At 36.7% G+C, this 17,627-nt stretch overlaps 1 protein-coding gene across 1 annotated transcript in view; it reads left to right on the top strand.

Moving 5' to 3' along the window:
• The window catches only part of ARHGAP15 (Rho GTPase activating protein 15), a 493,308-nt gene that overhangs the window by 232,046 nt on the left and 243,635 nt on the right, over positions 1-17,627 (top strand). The window contains exons 7-8 of the mRNA XM_067472779.1: positions 13,005-13,103; positions 16,200-16,317. Coding sequence (XP_067328880.1) covers positions 13,005-13,103; positions 16,200-16,317 — 217 coding nt within the window. The remainder of the gene's footprint in view (positions 1-13,004; positions 13,104-16,199; positions 16,318-17,627) is intronic.

Below are 17,627 nucleotides of genomic sequence, written 5' to 3'. Positions count from 1 at the left end.
ATTGTAACTGGATTCATATGCAAAGTACCTGTATGCCGAATATATGAAGTTTGTGAGTAAACCAACGATGTTACTTTTAAAGAAGTCTGCTTATTTTTGTCTCTTGAGAGCATGATTTAAAGGCATATATATTTCAAGGGAGAGTAGATGTTTTTGGGCAACTAAAAAGAACATTTCTGAATATATATATATGTAATATGCTGGTGAATGCCATTTCTCCAAAAGGTTATGACTTTAACAGGTCATGCTTTTTACCAAGAGGTTTTGACATCATTTTTTGAAAATATTGTGACTTCTAAAGATCATAAAATCTCCAAAAGGTTCTGGAGATTTCCATTTTCCAAAAGGAGGTAGGGAGGGAGGGGTTCCCTCCAGTTTTTCCTCCACCATCAAAAGCATATTTCAGTGAGTATGGAAGGAGAAAATCATAATTTTTCTGCCTGGTTCATGGAAATTGTTATTCTGGCATAAAGGGTCAATTAGATACCACCTAAAGTCTTTTATTATTATTATTATCATGTCAGTATGAAATGATCCAAGCAAAATTTAATCCTACCTAACTAAGATGCTGGAATTACTAGATTTTTATTTTTTATGTTTTACAAATTTAGCTTTTATGAGTTATGGATTTTTAGGGAGTTAAATAATTTAGAATTTGAATTAGGCTTAGAAGAAAACTTCTGAGAGGGCTTGCAAAGTTTAATAAAACTTAACAAAAACATTAAGGTTAAAAAAGGTGAGCAGCTACAGGAATATCTAAAACTAATACAAAGATCTGGTGCATCCACACTGTACCATTTTAGAAGTCGGATACCATTTAACCACTATAGTTCATGCTATGGAATCCTGAAATTTCTGATTTGGGAAAAAAATTGAAACTTCTGCTAAAGTGCTCCACTGCACATTCCCCTGAGCAAATGTTGAGATTGTCTTAAATACACTCAAACCCACATCTTGTTTTTTATTAGCCCCTTTTCAGGTACATTGCTTCAGTATACCCATGCCCCTTAGGTGGCAATTCACACTAGCAAAAATAATGTAGACAGCATTTATTCAGGCACTTAGTTGCCTTCTCAGAATTCTCACACAGCAATAATCCCAAGTTTATTGTATGTTCAAAGACTACAGTCGTATTGCCAGCTTCTTTAGAAACCCAAGATGTGTCTTTTCAGGTTGTTTCAGGTAAACAAATACCAGTTGGCCTGTATTTGTTTCAGTAAGACCATGCTTAGAGAATTGGGACATGTGTGATAGGCACCTATAACTCCACTCACTTAAAAGCTTTTCTCTGTATCACGCTTGGCACTTACCCTATTTCCATCCTGTTTCAGCTCTGTTCCCACTCTGACTGTAAGGATATGCTCGGTGATTTCAGTGTGGGCTCATGTCACGGTCATGCTGCTTTATTGTGAATCTCATGTAAATGTTAATTTCACCAGGTTATGTTTGCAGTGGAAAATCATTTACACATCTCTGGTCAAAAGCATGATTGATAAGGAGAGAATTGGCTTTTTCAGCTTTTTTTCCCCTCCCACCGAGCAGATCTCCTGTATCAACATGACTTTTTCAGTTCCATTTTTAATGTCCAAAAGCAATTATATTTAGTGGCAAAGAATGAGAAATGTTTGAATTGGTGTGCAGGTGCGGATGTAATGTGCAACCATAAAACACTTTTTAAAAAAGAGCAACCTAAAACGCGCAACTTGAGAGTACAGATACTTGAGGAATTTGAACTCTGCAAATTTCAATTGGGACTGACTTTATCCACTGCTCCTGGACTGATGTGCAGACAAACACTGTTATCTTTCAGATTTTGCTTATCCATATAAGTAGAGATTTGCTTATCTGCATGGGAAACAGACTATCTCAAATCTACAACAGCGGATTTTTATCTGACAGATCAGGAAGTCTTTCTCTCCCAGGAACATTACCTTACAAATCATTTCAGATGATAGATTCTATGGAAGAGAGAGCAAACCATATCTGAGTCTGAATATTTTATCAGGATGTGACCCTTAGTTCACTGAGATTTTGATCTTAGAAAAACTGTAGACATTCTACACTCTCTGTGGACTGAGTACTCTTGGGTCTTTCTCAACATAATTAAAGGAAATTAAGTCCTGCTCTACTTTAGCTTTAGCGGAGTCCCTCTCAGAATATATGTTTTCTGAGAAACGTATATGCTGGATAGGTAATATGAAAGAATAATGTTTTACACCGATGATTTCCACTGCCGAGTCTATTGCATTAGATGTGTAGGCACATTCAGAGAGAGGATGGCTAGAATTCTGTCGGTTAGTTCCAACTAGAAGAGGTCAATTCCCTTGTTGATTGGTGAGTCAATATGTAGTTCTAATGCAGGATGCATCTACACTGTAGAATGAATGTAGTTTAACACCACTTTAACAACCATAGCTCAGTGCAATGGAACACGGGATTTGTAGTTTGGTAAGACGCCAACACAATTTAGCAGAAAAGTCAAAAGTACAACTTCTTTGACTCCATAACATGACTCTTTTTTTATTGTTCCATGTGAATGTGCATTTATGCATTATTGGTTATTTCTAAAGCACATTTTCTTATTTAAAACACATAACAAAAAGGGGGTGGGGGTGGGGGGCTATAATGGATTAATAGCATTTCATTGCATTTCATTTGGAAAATTCACTTTGAGATAAAAGTGTTTTGAGCTAAGAGCTCAGTCACAGAACAAATTAGACTCTTGTTTTTGTTTTATTTTGTTTCATGTATCCAATTGCTGGGGGGGGGGGGGAGCCAAAGTTTATTTTCCTCATGGAGCATATTGATAGCTATACAGGTCAACTTTGGTATTGAGTCCTGTGTAATACCGTTGGTATTTTTTTTCGTCACCCCCTTGAAGAGTTTCTCTGGACTTGATCTTGTACAGAATTTTCTACTTAGTTTCAAGAGTTGATGGCTCTGATTATGAAATATTTGAATTACTATTGCAATTCTATGAGATCAGTCCCCTGCTTCCATTCTTTACTGTATTAAATTTAACTTTAGCTGAAGTGTGTTTAAACTTTTGTCCTTATTTTAGTTATATTTCTATAAATAGGGTTGCACAGTTTTCACTAACTGCCTTGCTCTTTATTTTGTCTGTCACTACTCAACTGAACACCTTAACAAAAAATTTCAAAAGCCTACAAGTTGTCTGCAAGAAGACAAGACAAAAAGTGTTATTTTTTTCTCATTAGAGATTTTGTATTTTGTGTACAGTTACTCTAAGCAAAGCTACTGTCCTTTCATTCTGAAAAGCAAAGCACAGCAACCATAGAACAAGTGTTTGGTTGTTGTTGTTTTTTAAAATCTGCAAACAACCCATCTGTTATTTCCATTTCTTAAAATTCCTCACAACAAGGCAGCTGGTATTGTCTCTTTCTAGATTGTACACTTTTGTTTCACCTCTTTGATAAAATGTTCCTGTCTTATTACTGAGAGCACCTCAAATATCTCTCACCCTCTAGTGGGATGAGGAGAATAATTTTGCTGTTCCTTACATGCCAGGATGAGATAGATAGGAGTCTGCATCATTACTCTGGAATGTGTCAGAAAGTGACATAAAATAAGTGGATATGAATGCAAATAAAAACCACTGAATTCTGTACAAAAACAAGTTCAATCATCACACGCATATTGTGTTTCAGATATTTGTGAGTAAGGATACTGCCAGAATACCACTTTCTTTTTTTTCCTTTACAGACACTCTCCTACACCCTCATCCACATTTGTTTAGAAATTAAAGAAAAGCAAAAGTGGCACTGCACACCTCACTGTAAGCCTAATATAATTGTTCATGCCATTCTGTTTCCTTTTCCATTATTCTTCTTTGAGAGCCAGTGTTGTGCAGTGGCTTGAGTGTGGGACTCCAACTCTGGAGACCAGGGCTTGAATCCCCACACAGCCATGGAAACATACAAGACCTTGAGTAAGCTACCCTATCTTAGCTTCAGAGGATGTATACCAGAAACTACTTGAAGGCACACAGTAGCATTTTTTCTTGTCATCAAGGCTTCTGCCATCAAGCTTAACAGCTATTCAAAGAATGTTTACAAAATTAATCAGAGAAACATTATCAGATAAAGCAGCAAGCAAAATACCCTTACACTTTTGAAAGGGGGCGGGATGCTGGCGATGCAATCCTAAAAAATCAGATTGTCTCATTAAGACAAAATTGCACATCAAAATTGCACATATTATACAGTGTTATAAAAACAAACTAATTTAAGTATCAGGTATCTAGCTCAACCAGGTAAGGACATGCTCTTTTTTCAGTCCTTGGCCCCCACCTTTCTTTCTGCTGCTCAGTATGCATGCCCAGTGTGGAACACATGTCACCACGCTAAAACAGTGGATGTGGCTCTTAATGAGACATGCCGCATTATCACGGAGTGTCTGCGCCCTACACCACTGGAGAAACTACTCTGTCTAGCCGGTATCAACTACCAAGCTTGCAAACTTTGTGTTTTGTCTGTTTGTTTGTTTGTTTGTTTTGTTAAAAATGTAATACAAATGTTTGGTTGCTCCTGACATGATAAATAAATAAATAAATAAATAAACATTTTGTTCATTGAATTTTCTAGTAATGTACCTGTGAATGGTGCTTGAACATTCATTTACTTTCTATTAAATAGTATATTGTGTGCTTAGGTGGGAACTACTGCTATGGTGGAACCACTGATATGCATATGCCAATCAATCATGTCAACATGTAAAGAACCAAATCTGAGAAACATCTGTGTATGGATGTTCTCCCATTCTATATTTTTCCTGTAGAAAAATTAAGGAGAAAAGCAGGCATATTTTTCTGGCTATTTTATTTAGCAGTTTCTTTTCAAAAAACCGCTCTGAAAGAAGCAGGTTAATTATAACATAAGGTTCAACATCTTTAGATATGTAAAACATTTTCTGTTCCTTAAAACAAATATTCCCCCTGAAAATATAAAACATTTTTCTGACTTGCAAAGTTTTTGCAGTCTATCATTTAAATTACTTAAATAAAGGGAGCCTTAGTACTCCCCAAAGCTGAGAATATAACACCCTCCATGCATATTAGCTTGATCTTCTTGACAGACCAGAAAAGTGTTTGTGTGTGCCAATTAAAACAAAAATGGATCCCTAGTGGCTTGTTCCTCACACAACTTCTGAAGACTGCTATCATTGTTTGCTGGGGTAACCCTGGATAGGGCTGCTATCCAAAGTAAACAAACTTTTCAAAACTTTCTTGACAGATGGGGGTTTCAAATGCATTTTAATAAGAGAGTTGCCAAAGCAACATTTTTTTTTGACAATGAGCATATATTTACTTAACATCTAGTAACATCGGGGGATACATTCTCACAAAAATGTTTTAACTAGCAGCATGTTTTTTCTCTTCCCCAAAAGCCTAGTTTGAGGATGTTTTTCTTCAAACTGATACTTCAAACTCTCTCTTTTTTTAATGTCAGCTGAGTTGGATTTTTCAGGAGGAATTATTGTTGGTTAGCATCATAAGACTGAGATAAACCTTCTGACACATAATGTCATTTTTGGTGGCCACCAACTCCTTTGGGAATCCTGAGTAATTTAACATTTGGTATATATGATGAAATATGGTGGCTGGAACTGCAACTGATTAATTTACACAATACTGCATTTGACTTCATTATCATGCTAGACACTTATTTGTTCAACATAAAGATGAGCAAGAGATATAGTCAGTAGGTTGGAGAGACTGTGTATTGTATACAACAATACACATGCTTTTGACAAGTTTTACAAACTGCCAAATCTCTGTCTTTAAATTAATTCAATTCAAATGTAATTCCAAACCAAATTAATTAAAGGACTAAGGAGTCTAGAAAATAAATTAATTAAATGACTATGTGTCTCAACACTTTATTTTAATTAGACCCCATTTCTACTCATCCAGAATATGGTCAAGTCTTACTGCAATCAGTTTTTCATGCATTTAATTTTAGTTGGTGGTCCATGTAATGATACTATGCAAATAAAACTAATTATTGACCTTGCCTAATTAGAAAAGTTAGGATTTTGAAGTCAAAAGAAACTTTTTTGGAAAGAGGGTATTGGAGTGTGGAGCTAAGATATCATAAAGGGCCCTTCTACATAGCACCTAAAATGCGGAAGTTTAAAAAAGGGGGTGGCTAAATGATGCTAGTACTAAATCCGCACTCATTTGCATTGACAGAGGGAAAACACATGGTAAAAAGGTCTCCTTATACCCAATTTTGCCTGGAAAATGTGCATATTCACATGACTGTATAACCCTGTGGTCATGCAAAACATGTGATTTCCCCTCCCCCCCCCCCCCCCCCCCCCAGTGTGGAGACTGCTCCAGCACACGCCCGTTTTTAAAAGCTTGAAACAGCTGATCAGCGGATTGGGCTGTCAAACGGAGATGCAGCTGGTTAAAAGGAAGCACAAAAAGAAAGCAATTAGAACTTTCTGAAACAATTTATTCCACAGTTCAGAGGTTGCATTAAGAATTGGGGGAAGAGAGAGATAAGAAATGTGTTTGTGTGATCATTCATATATCTGCATATGCACATATGAGGTCCAGCACATAACAGAGTGATTTTTTTTTAAAAAAAACAAAACCTTCCACCAGATGTCTCTTGTCCACCCTCCATATTATTCCAATACAGAGGAAGACTGTAAGGACAACAGGGGACCCAATCCCGAGAATAACAGGTCTGTGTGGAGAGCTGCAGTCAGGTCCCAGGATTTTTTACCCACCGCCCCCCTCCCATTTTAAACCTGCCTTTTCATGCAGTCTTAGTATTCCAATTATTTTTCCACTGCTGTTTACATGGGTTTTCTGTTTTTAGCATTCGCTCCTGTTTGGAAATGCCCTAACTCTGAGCACCTCCACAAAGACGACTTCTCCCAGGACAGTTCTGGAGTGGTGAATGCCAGATCAGTACCAGGATGGTTTAGACCACCACCACACTGACTGCTGAGGAAGCAAGAGGGAGTCATCCACTCTTTGTGTCCCCCCCCTCCCGATTACTCCTTGTTGTGGTGACCAGTGGGGGTAACATGGCTTGTGTCAGTTGCTTGTCGCCTATTGTGACGTTAGCCAGGATGCCAAAGAAATGCAGGAATTGGGAGGCGGGATGCAACCTCACCCCTTTTCTCTATCACCTTTCTCTGGTCACTCTGGCTAGTGTCATTCCAGGTGACAAGTGAGCCATGCTGCACTAGCTGGCCACTGTAACAAAGAAAATGTGCCCTACCATATCCCTTAGAACCCCAGCCCTAGGGGAACATGGAATGGCTGTGTAAGTATTTGCAGCTTGTTTCATCTCAGTACAAACCCAACTGTTCTCTGGGCTCAAAGTAACAGTTTGCTCCAGATTCTTGGGTGAAAACAACCATCCACTTTGGTTAAAGCAGTTCAAGGCCACTTTAGGGTAGTCTTGGCCTCTGTTAAGTTGGATCAACTTTGTGTGTTATTTAACTGCTACAGAGTTAATTCACCCAACCTTTGTGATAAGTAATTAGTGTAAATGTGTCCTCCATAAACTTTTTGCGGCAGCTCGACTGTCTGCCGATCTGCTTCTGGACTAAATGCAAAATGCTGGCTGTTATCTATAAAGTCCTAAATGGTTAAGGCCCAGACTATTAGCAAAATAGCATCTTTGTTTACAAAAAGGCTCGAGCACTGTGATCAGCAGAGGAGGCCCTGCTCTCAGTCCCATCCCAGTATCAAGAACAGCTGGTGTGAATGAGAGAGGGGGCGTTCTCCATGTTCACTCCCCACCTCTGAAACCCCCTCCAAAAAGAACTAAATGCCCCCTCTCTCGTCCTCTTTAAAAAGTTGCTATAAACACACCTATGCAATCTGGCATATGGAGAAGAGAACTGACATATATCATCATTCAGATACAATAAATTATGTCTCTACTGGAATTCAGTTGTTGGAAACCATCCTACCTCTTAATGTTGTTGTTCATTCGTTTAGTCATTTCCAACTCTTCGTGACCTCATGGACTAGCCCATGCCAGAGCTCCTTGTCGGCCGTCACCACCCCCAGCTCCTTCAAGGTCAAGTCAGTCACTTCAAGGATGCCATCCATCCATCTTGCCCTTGGTCGGCCCCTCTTCCTTTTTCCTTCCATTTCCCCCAGCATAATTGTCTTCTCTTAGCTTTCTTTTCTTCTCATGATATGGCCAAAATACTTCATCTTGGCATCTACTATCCTTCCTTCCAATGAGCAGTCGGGCTTTATTTCCTGAAGTATGGACTGGTTGGATCTTCTGGCGGTCCAAGGCACTCTCAGAACTTTTCTCCAACACCACAGTTCAAAAGCATCTAACTTACTTTGCTCAGCCTTCCATATGGTCCAGCTCTCACATCCGTAGGTGATTGTGGGGAATACCATTGCTTTAAATATGTGGATATTCATTGCCAGTGTGATGTTTCTACTCTTCACTATTTTATCGAGATTGGACATTGCTCTCCTCCCAAGAAATAAGCATCTCCTGATTTCCTGGCTGCAGTCTGCATCTTTGCACCTAGAAATACAAAGTCTGTCACTGCCTCCACGTTTTCTCCCTCTATTTCCCAGTTGTCAATTAGTCTTGTTGCCATAATCTTGGGTTTTTTGATGTTTAACTGTAACCCAGCTTTTGCACTTTCATCTTTCACCTTGATTAGAAGACTCCTAAGCTCCCCCTCGCTTTCGGCCATCAAAGTGGTGTCATCTGCATATCTAAGATTGTTTCTTCCAGCAATTTTTACCCCAGCCTTGCATTTGTCAAGCCCCGCACATCGCATGATGTGTTCTGCATACAAGTTGAATAGGTTGCATAGTTCAATTTCTTTAGAAAGATAAATTACACAAATCTAATAGCCTGCCCCAACTAGAGTTGAACCATTGAAACAATGGGATTCAAATATATGTTGACTCACCAGTTAGCAATTGATTAAATTTTAGCTAAAATGGGCATATATGCTTTAGTTCCTTGATTTATTTGTTTCACAACTTTGTGTACATAATTTTAATTACCATAGAAATTTGGCAACACGTGATGCACTAAATACAGATTGTCTGTTTAGAAGAAGATGCTGACAGAAGGTCAGAAAGTCTTCAGAAAACTCCTTCTGACTATGAACAATCTCTGTCCAGGAGAGAAGCTCCCTAAGAGTGAGTTTTATCTGCTTTTTCATTTTGGCACAATAGAGTTCCTTAAAATAACAGTGGCCATGATATAGTTCCCTGTGAATTTCCAAATGTTCTTCTGCCCCTGCCTCTCTTCATCCCCCCCCCCCCCCCCGAAAATATGGAAGGGAAAGTTAGTGAACAAAACAAGACTACGCATTAACATCTCAGTAAAACCAAGTATGGAGGTGGGATTAATTGTTTTGGTTAAGTGTTTGCATATGTCCAAAGTGTGTGAGAACTCCAGGAAAACTCCAGGACATTCCCAACTTTGGTTAATGCAGGACAGGGCCATGTTGAGCAGCCTTGCTGCATATTAGGGCAAATCAGCCTTGCACATCATCTGGATGCCACAAAGTCTATTCTCCCTCACCTCATTTGGCCCATGTAAATGGGCCCTAAGAGTGCATTTACACTGTAAAATTAACACTGTTTGACATCACTTTAGGTATTATGGCATCCTGGAAATTGTAATGTTAAAATACCTTTACTATTCTCTGTGAAAGAGTACTAGTGCCTCACCGAACTACAGATCCCAAGATTCCATAATGTTGAGCCATGGCAGTTCAGATCGTGAGAAGCTGCATTAATTTTGCAATGTAGATGCACCCTAGGATGGAACAGAACACCCAAATTGTCTTAATTTTTTTTTACAAATATGGATGTGTTTTTAGCAATTGCTTTAGAGACTTTTTAATCCAGATTTCTAAGGAGGATGTTTATGTGTGCAGGGGAGCATAATATGTGGGTATTTATTTATCATTGATCTATCTCCTAGATGATACCTAATATGCTATCAATTGGTAAAAAAAAAACCCTACAGTATAATGTAATACACCAAGTTGAAGCATTTGAAACTTCTTTTCTCTGAATGTATAGGACAGAATGGAACAAAGTCAATTACTGACTGTAATTAAGAAGTGGATGCATTCAAACTGTAGAGAGCAGTAGCAGTCTTCTTGAAACTGTCTCGTAACTCTGAAGATTACACAGAAAGGGACTTGAACTGTATCTCAAATAGAGAGTATACTGAATGAATTCACTTCTCCCTATTCTATGATCTACTTTAGCTGATATATTCATCCATCACCGATTGTAGATGATTATTACAAACAGCACATTAAAACAAAGGCACTTTCAAAACGAATGTTGCTTTGGTCTTGTTAGCACTGAAGTATCTCTTTTACATATCATAAGGGTACAAATGTTTATGCAATATTGCAATACTTGTGTTTTAATAAAGCTGAAATTTACTCAACGGAAGAGTGAACTATGTTACTTCCTTCTTAAGCCTTCAAAATAAAGTCATTCTAATTATGTGTGTTGCTTTTACTTTGAAAGTATTATTTCTTGTAATAATTTAAGTGGTGGTTTGTTTGTACTGGAAGAGATGTACTCGATTGGATTGACCATTTTGTTTAGTCTAATTCATGTCTCAATGCGCATTAATACATCTGCAGTGTAATTTATTTATTTTTAAAACCCTGAAACTTGACCAAAATGGAAATGTGTAAACTTGAAAAGCTCTATCAGTTAATAACTTTTACACTGTTGCTGAAACAGGAACACTCACAAAAGTTCCACATCATGTCAAAAGTGTTTCTTATTTCAGGATGTCACCATTCTATAAATCACAATGAAAGCTAATGCTATGCAAACTTTTCACACTCATAGAATATCATGGAATATTTTATTTATACTTAATCACTACCAACATTTATATATTTTAGGTCTTAAAAATTATGTGAACCGATAGCTGTTCTAAGATTTACACAGGAATCTATTTTGGAAGGTCACATAATTGATGTATTGAAGTGACTATTTCTTTTCTAGAAATCTTATGTGTAGAATTATAAACATTGCTTATGCTGTTGTTTTGCAAAGTACCGTTAATTATTGGAAAATGCATGTATGCTGATGATGTGCATATTTACACAGAAAGAATTATCTGTTCAGTGGAGTTTATTCCCACTTAACTATAGTTCTAACTTCTTCAAACAAGAGCAGAGGAGATTCTGGGGTAATAATGGCAAAGGGCTATTCTGGTGCAACTCTATGTCTATTTCCTTTCACATGTAGAATTCTGTAATCTTGTTTCCTCATCTGAGTTATAGCTATTACTTATTCTTAAGCCAAATTGTGGGAGGGTTTCTCGATCCTTTATTCTCCATATTACCTAACGCTTTAAGTTTATAGAGATAAAGATGTTGGTAACTGTTTTCAAATAATGTTTTTGGAATATAACCAGGGTCACCTGGATGGGAAATTGCCAATGAATGTCAGGATCTTTAGGCTATATTTCAGAGGAAGGATTTGGCAAAGCCACATCTGAGTATTCATAGTGTCACCATTAGTCAGCAAGTGATTGGAAATGTACACACACACATTTTATAAAGCTAATTTGACTGTCATAACACTCAAATCTTAATTGTGGTATACCTTTAGGGTTGAAAAGTGGAATGTTGTTTGTATAATAAAAAGTGAGCATATAGTACTTTCTAGCATTTCTATCTATGACATGAGTCATTATCTGGATATCCTGTTGAATCAAAGCAAGGAAACTAGTGAAAGATCTTTCTCAGGCCCCTTCTACAGTGACATATAAAATGCAGATCATCTGCTTTGAACTGGATTATATCACAGTGTAGAAGGGGCCTTAGGTACCGTAAGGTTTTTGGGTTATTTTTGGCAGTAGTCATCATCCTTGGTCCTCCAGATAATTTGCATTACAATTCCAGAACCCTAGACCATTGGTCAGGCTGGCCAACACTTCTGAAAATTGAGATCTAAAGCATATTGGGGCTCAAAGTTGAGATCTAGACTCAAATCTAAGACTATAAAATAATAACACTGACCCCTCACCCCCTAATAAGCAATAGAAGCTGTCAATCTAGTAGCAAAAGACACTTAAAACATATTTTATTGTTATATTGTTCAGTGTATAGAATACATTAACATGTATTTTAACTCTGGGGCCTCAAGTCCCTTCGGTGCTGCCCCGAGTCCCTTCAGGGAGAGTGGGTGGGGTATAAATAAAGCATATAATTATTAGCTTATTATTACTGTTCTAAAGGGGAAGGGGACTTAATATAAAATGAACAAATAAAGTATATATATTTGTACTAACTACAGTAAGATTTGAAAACCATGTGACTAAAGAACAATGCAGAACAATGGAATATATATATATTCCTGACAGATTTGAGAAGTCATTTTGCTTAAGAATTTAATGTTTATGATATTCATCTTTGTAGTTCTCAACATCTCTAGCCATTAGCTATGTATGATTGAGGCTTCTGGGAGCTGAAGCCCAAAAGCATTAAAGCTTCTGGTTTGGAATAATATGAAAGCAAAATTTTGGACAAATTGTTAACAGGTGATGCAAGATAATCAAAACTTGTTTTACCTCTTTTAAATTTTGTTTAATATTTTTCCTGAACCTCCAAATTTGCCTAGATATTTCACTTTTAATGCAAATCTATAGACTCATTTCATTTATTTGTTCTAAAAAATACAGTAGTGGGGTGTACATGGCCTATCCAACTATGCCAAAACAGGTTGGTGTGGATTAATAGTGAGAGCTAGAGAGTCATGAAAATATGTTTGAAAATATTTCTATCAATATTTTCTATTAGTTTTTACTATATTCTGTTCAAAGTGTGCTTTTGCTTCTGTCTGAATTTGTAAGAAATTGAGTAAGAAAAGCAGTATACTGTATATATTTGTGAAATAATTAGCATCATTGGAAGATGCTATCCAAATTGCTCTCTATCAAACTTAAAGTCTATATTATTCTGTTTTTTCTTCTTTCGTTTAGATCACAACAGTATCAGGAAATGAGATACTTCTTCAATCAGATATTGACTTTGTCATTTTAGAATGGTTCCATGCTATCAAAAATGCAATTGAGAGATTGGTATGTATTTGTCTTAGCTGTAACAATCCTTTTGCACTTGCTTTTCAGTGATTCAGTCTTCATGTGCTTTGGCAGCTTATATTTTAGAACAAGAATAGATGTTAGAAGAGGAAACATTATTTTTTGAAAAAAAATCATACATACATTTTATTCATATATAATTTGGTGTCTAATTTAGTTTTTAAGAGGTCACAAAAATAGGATGCCTAGATTCTGATTTGATCTTTTTCTGAAATAGAATGATACAACTATTGTTGTGATATAATGACATTAGCAATTTACTCTGTACAAGCACACAAGTGCTTAAGATCTAATAAATCCTTACTTTTTCTATTTATACAATCTTTGATAGGACTATTAATACATATGAATCTTTTATGCATTCTCCTTTATTATTTTGTCAGAATAATACTAGCAAATATTATTTTATATGTGATTGCTGTTATTTCTCTTCTGCTCTCTGGTCTTTTACCGTTGCATTTTCTGACAGCCATTTTAATTGTTCCCCCTTCCAGTTTCTGTTTATTTCTTCTCCTATTCACCACACATTGTATAAATTCCACATTTTCTATTTTCTAATTATGCTACATGTGTAGAATATATATTCTTTTTGGTTTGTGACACAATTGTTCTCTGGATTTTTAATTAGACCTTGCTGAGACCGTTGGCATTTTAAAGTGTGATCTTCTTTTAAAGCACTAATGGGCAATTGTATAAACTAAAAATTATAACATACTTTAAAAGTGAGATTGCTATACCAGTACTGCAGGATTGTAATATTTACTTTTTAACATTGTTGCCTCAATGTTTCAAGGCAATCTGTTTTTAATATCTTCAGAAATGATCCTAAACAGGCTTATCTAAGAGTAAATTCTATTTAATTTTACGAGAATTAAAATTGAATTTAATGTGGCTTCTTTTGAATAGGTAAATATAAAAATGACTGTCAACTGGTAGTAGAAAGACACTAGTTTAAGATGCCAGTTAGCCTGCCAATGAGATTATTCAATAGGACATACACGTTCTTAACATTATTTTTAATGGCTTACATTTGCATTGAAACACAAACATGGTACTTTCCCCATAGCACTTCCCTTATCCATTGCAATGGAATAAGCATATTCATGTTTGTATACCTGGTCACATTGAAATCTTGGCTTGTCGTTATAATAATGGGTGGAATCATATACCTCTACAACAGTTACCTATGGATCAGAGAGTTTGCAATTTCTGTTTTTTTAATACATTCGTATAGTGAAATGGTTGGAGTTATCTACCTGGGGTGGGTAACATAATAAGTTACTTTATATATTAAATCTTCAAAAAAATTCTGGCATGCAATGAAATATGCATGCTATAATTCTATATAAGGCATATATCATTCTTGCTTTCAGTTATTGTGTATTACATGGGCAACCATTAATCTATTGTGTATTACATGGGCAACCATTAATCTAAGTCTTAATCTGTTTAGATTCAACATATATAATAATCTTAAAAACACACACATAACCAATAAGATAAATTAAAATATCCTATTAATGCTGACTTGACAATATTCTCCACTATATTCACTTGTCTTATTCAGAGGTAAGTGCACATGGAGAGGAAATCTTAGAAACAAATAGTTGCAAACATTAATGCAAAAAAAAAAAAAAGCTTAAAAGTAGAATGTAAACAAAAGCTTTTTTAAAAAAAAATCCTTTGAATCCAAAGAAATACAGTGAAGCACATGGTCAACTTTTCCAGTGAAATTAATTAGTGTTGCAGAACTGTGCTCTGCCTATGTTATGCATCCTACATTGACGGAATTGGGAAAAAAATCTGTTCAGTATCTCCAAATGTGGGCGCTAAATATAGCAGTCTCTGTTGTTGATTATTTCTTTAATAATAATAATAATAATACTTTATTTATAGCCCACCACCATCTCCCAGAGGGACTCAGGGTGGTGTACAAGCACTCAAGGTGCAAACACACAAAATACAAAAAGTAGAAAGACAATAACACAGATTAATAATGACTACCATAAACATCATAAAAAAAAACCCTGGTTAAGATCTGTAAAATGCAACAATAGCAGCAGAACAAAACACATCAGTCTCATAAAGTGCATGATTACATAATCTCTAGGTCCTCAAATCTCTAAACATTGGTCAAAGGTTTTTTATTTTATTTCTTTTCTTTTCCTCCATCTCCCTTTTCCCCTCACAACACAGTTATGTACTCTTTATATTCCACACTTTATTTGATGTAATCAACAACAAAAATGTGCACAATAAAAATAATTTTTTTAAAAAGCCATGTCTTTAATTATATACGGAAGGCTTGGAGAGTGGGAGGGCATTCCAAAGCCAAGGGGCCACTACTGAGAAGGCTTCTCTTTCGTCCCCACTAACTACACTTGAGACAGAGGCAGGACCGAGAGGAGGGCTTCCCCTGTAGATCTTAGTGCCCACACCAGTTCATAGAAGGAGATGCGGTCCCGAAGATAGGTTGGACCCAAAGCATATAGGTCTTTATAGGTAATAACCTGCACTTTGAATTCAGCCTACAAATTCGTCGGCAGTCAGTGGAGCTGCTTTTATAGGGACATGGTATGCTCCCTATAACCAGCTCCAGTTAGTAATCTAGTTGCTGATCTTTGCACTAACTGCAGTTTCCGAGCTGTCTTCAAAGGCAGCCCCACGTAGAGTGCATTACAGCAGTCCATTTTAGATGTAACTGTCGTGGACCACCGTGGCCACGTCAGGCTTTTTGAGGTACAGCCACAGCTGGTGCACAAGTTTTAATTGTCTGAAGGCTCTCCCAGCCACCGCCGACAGAATTTGCAGAATTACTTTAACTACCATAATTATTATAACATTATATTGTGCATTTTTGTATCATAATTCTCTATTTCTTTTGCCACATAGAATTGGTGAATTTCAGTTTTCTAGGTTTCAGTTGGTGTCAAAATCTTCTTAAAGCATAAATAAATCTTTATTATAGTCATAAACCAGCATAAGGATAGTGGGGTACAGTCTCATCATTATACGTTACAATCATTAGAGTCTAGACAAAAAAAATGTTCATTTGTTATTTCTTCCCTCTTCTAGCCAAAAGACAAAAGTAACATGTCAAGGAACAAGATTGCAAGATCCTCTAGTTCTGAATTATTGAACAGTTTTGACACTGATTCTAAGGAACCAAAAGCAGAAAACAGAAGGTCTTTAAGTAAGTCCTATTGTGTATATTTAAAGATATATTAAGTTATATCAGTAATGTAGTTTGGACTACTGAATGATTTGAATGACATTTAAAGCTTCTGTGTAAGAATATAATGATATACATTTGAGTACTTTTTTTGTAGTATATGCACATGGAACCAATGAGAGATGGTTAAAACTTGTACTTAAAGTTGATTGAAACAACTGATATATCATTTGGGCTTAAAATATAAATGGATGTGTCCACAAGAGGTCTACATATGTCATATTGGGACATGGTTTCCATTAGCCTGTGGCTTCTCTTGAATAAGCAGGAAAATCAGAAGCCATTATTTATATAAGAAAATTACCCAAATCCACTCATGAAATGTTTTTAGATGCCTTAAAAGAATAGAAGAAAAGCCATGAAGACTTTAGTCCAAAATAACACATGCAGTGAACACTTGATGTGATGCTACTGAGGGGGCATCAGGAGAAAATTGGTCCCTACTCAGTGTTGCTGCCAACACTTGTTTTTGAGGGGATTCCCCTTCATGTAGTGGGGAGCACTACTTACTGCCTACCACCTACCATTAGATCTAGCCAGGTACCTCCAGCATTGAATGCAGCAGTGCTTGTATAACCTAAACGAAATGTAATTACAATCTGTCATACCAGAAAAAACTTCACTCAGTCCCATTATGCCGACTGAAAGCCATTGGGCCTGAGCAACATTGTCTGTTTATGGCACAGTATTCCATGGCTACCTTGACTAGGTTGAAAATAATTGTTTAGCTATCTTTTTCTAGGTAATGTTGACCAGCCCAGAACCTATGACCCACCAGCAGAACATCTTTTAAGCATATCCACATACATGATCACAAGGCCAGGGAATTGGCATAGCACCGTGCATAAAGACGCACCCAAGAAAACAAAACACAATCAGCAGGCTCCGAAATATACTTAATCCTGGACTCTGTCCTCACACTGCTGTTGAGACCATATTGTTATCTCTTTCACTGCTGTAGCAGTGGCTGGCTACCTTCAGCAATGATCTTCAGCTTCCATGGCAATTCTTTTGTCACGTGGAGATTTTGAGGAAAATTCATCCCAAGTAAGGTCAAAATCTAGCTCAGAGGCATAAGCCTCACCCCTAGGAGATGGAATTAATGATGTCTTCAAACTGCACAACTAAAACACTCTGATACTACTTTAATGGTCATGTCTTCATCTCATGAAATCTGAGGAAGAGTAGTTTAGAGAGAGGCTTAAGAATTCTCTACCAGAGATAGGCAATATAGACAATACACTGTGGATTCCTAAGTTCCTCATCAAACA

The sequence above is a fragment of the Anolis sagrei genome, chromosome 1 (assembly GCF_037176765.1).
Source record: "Anolis sagrei isolate rAnoSag1 chromosome 1, rAnoSag1.mat, whole genome shotgun sequence".
In the NCBI taxonomy this organism is placed as follows: domain Eukaryota; kingdom Metazoa; phylum Chordata; class Lepidosauria; order Squamata; family Dactyloidae; genus Anolis; species Anolis sagrei.
Note: the sequence above shows the minus strand (reverse complement) of the source record. Positions and strands in the feature narration are given on the sequence as shown.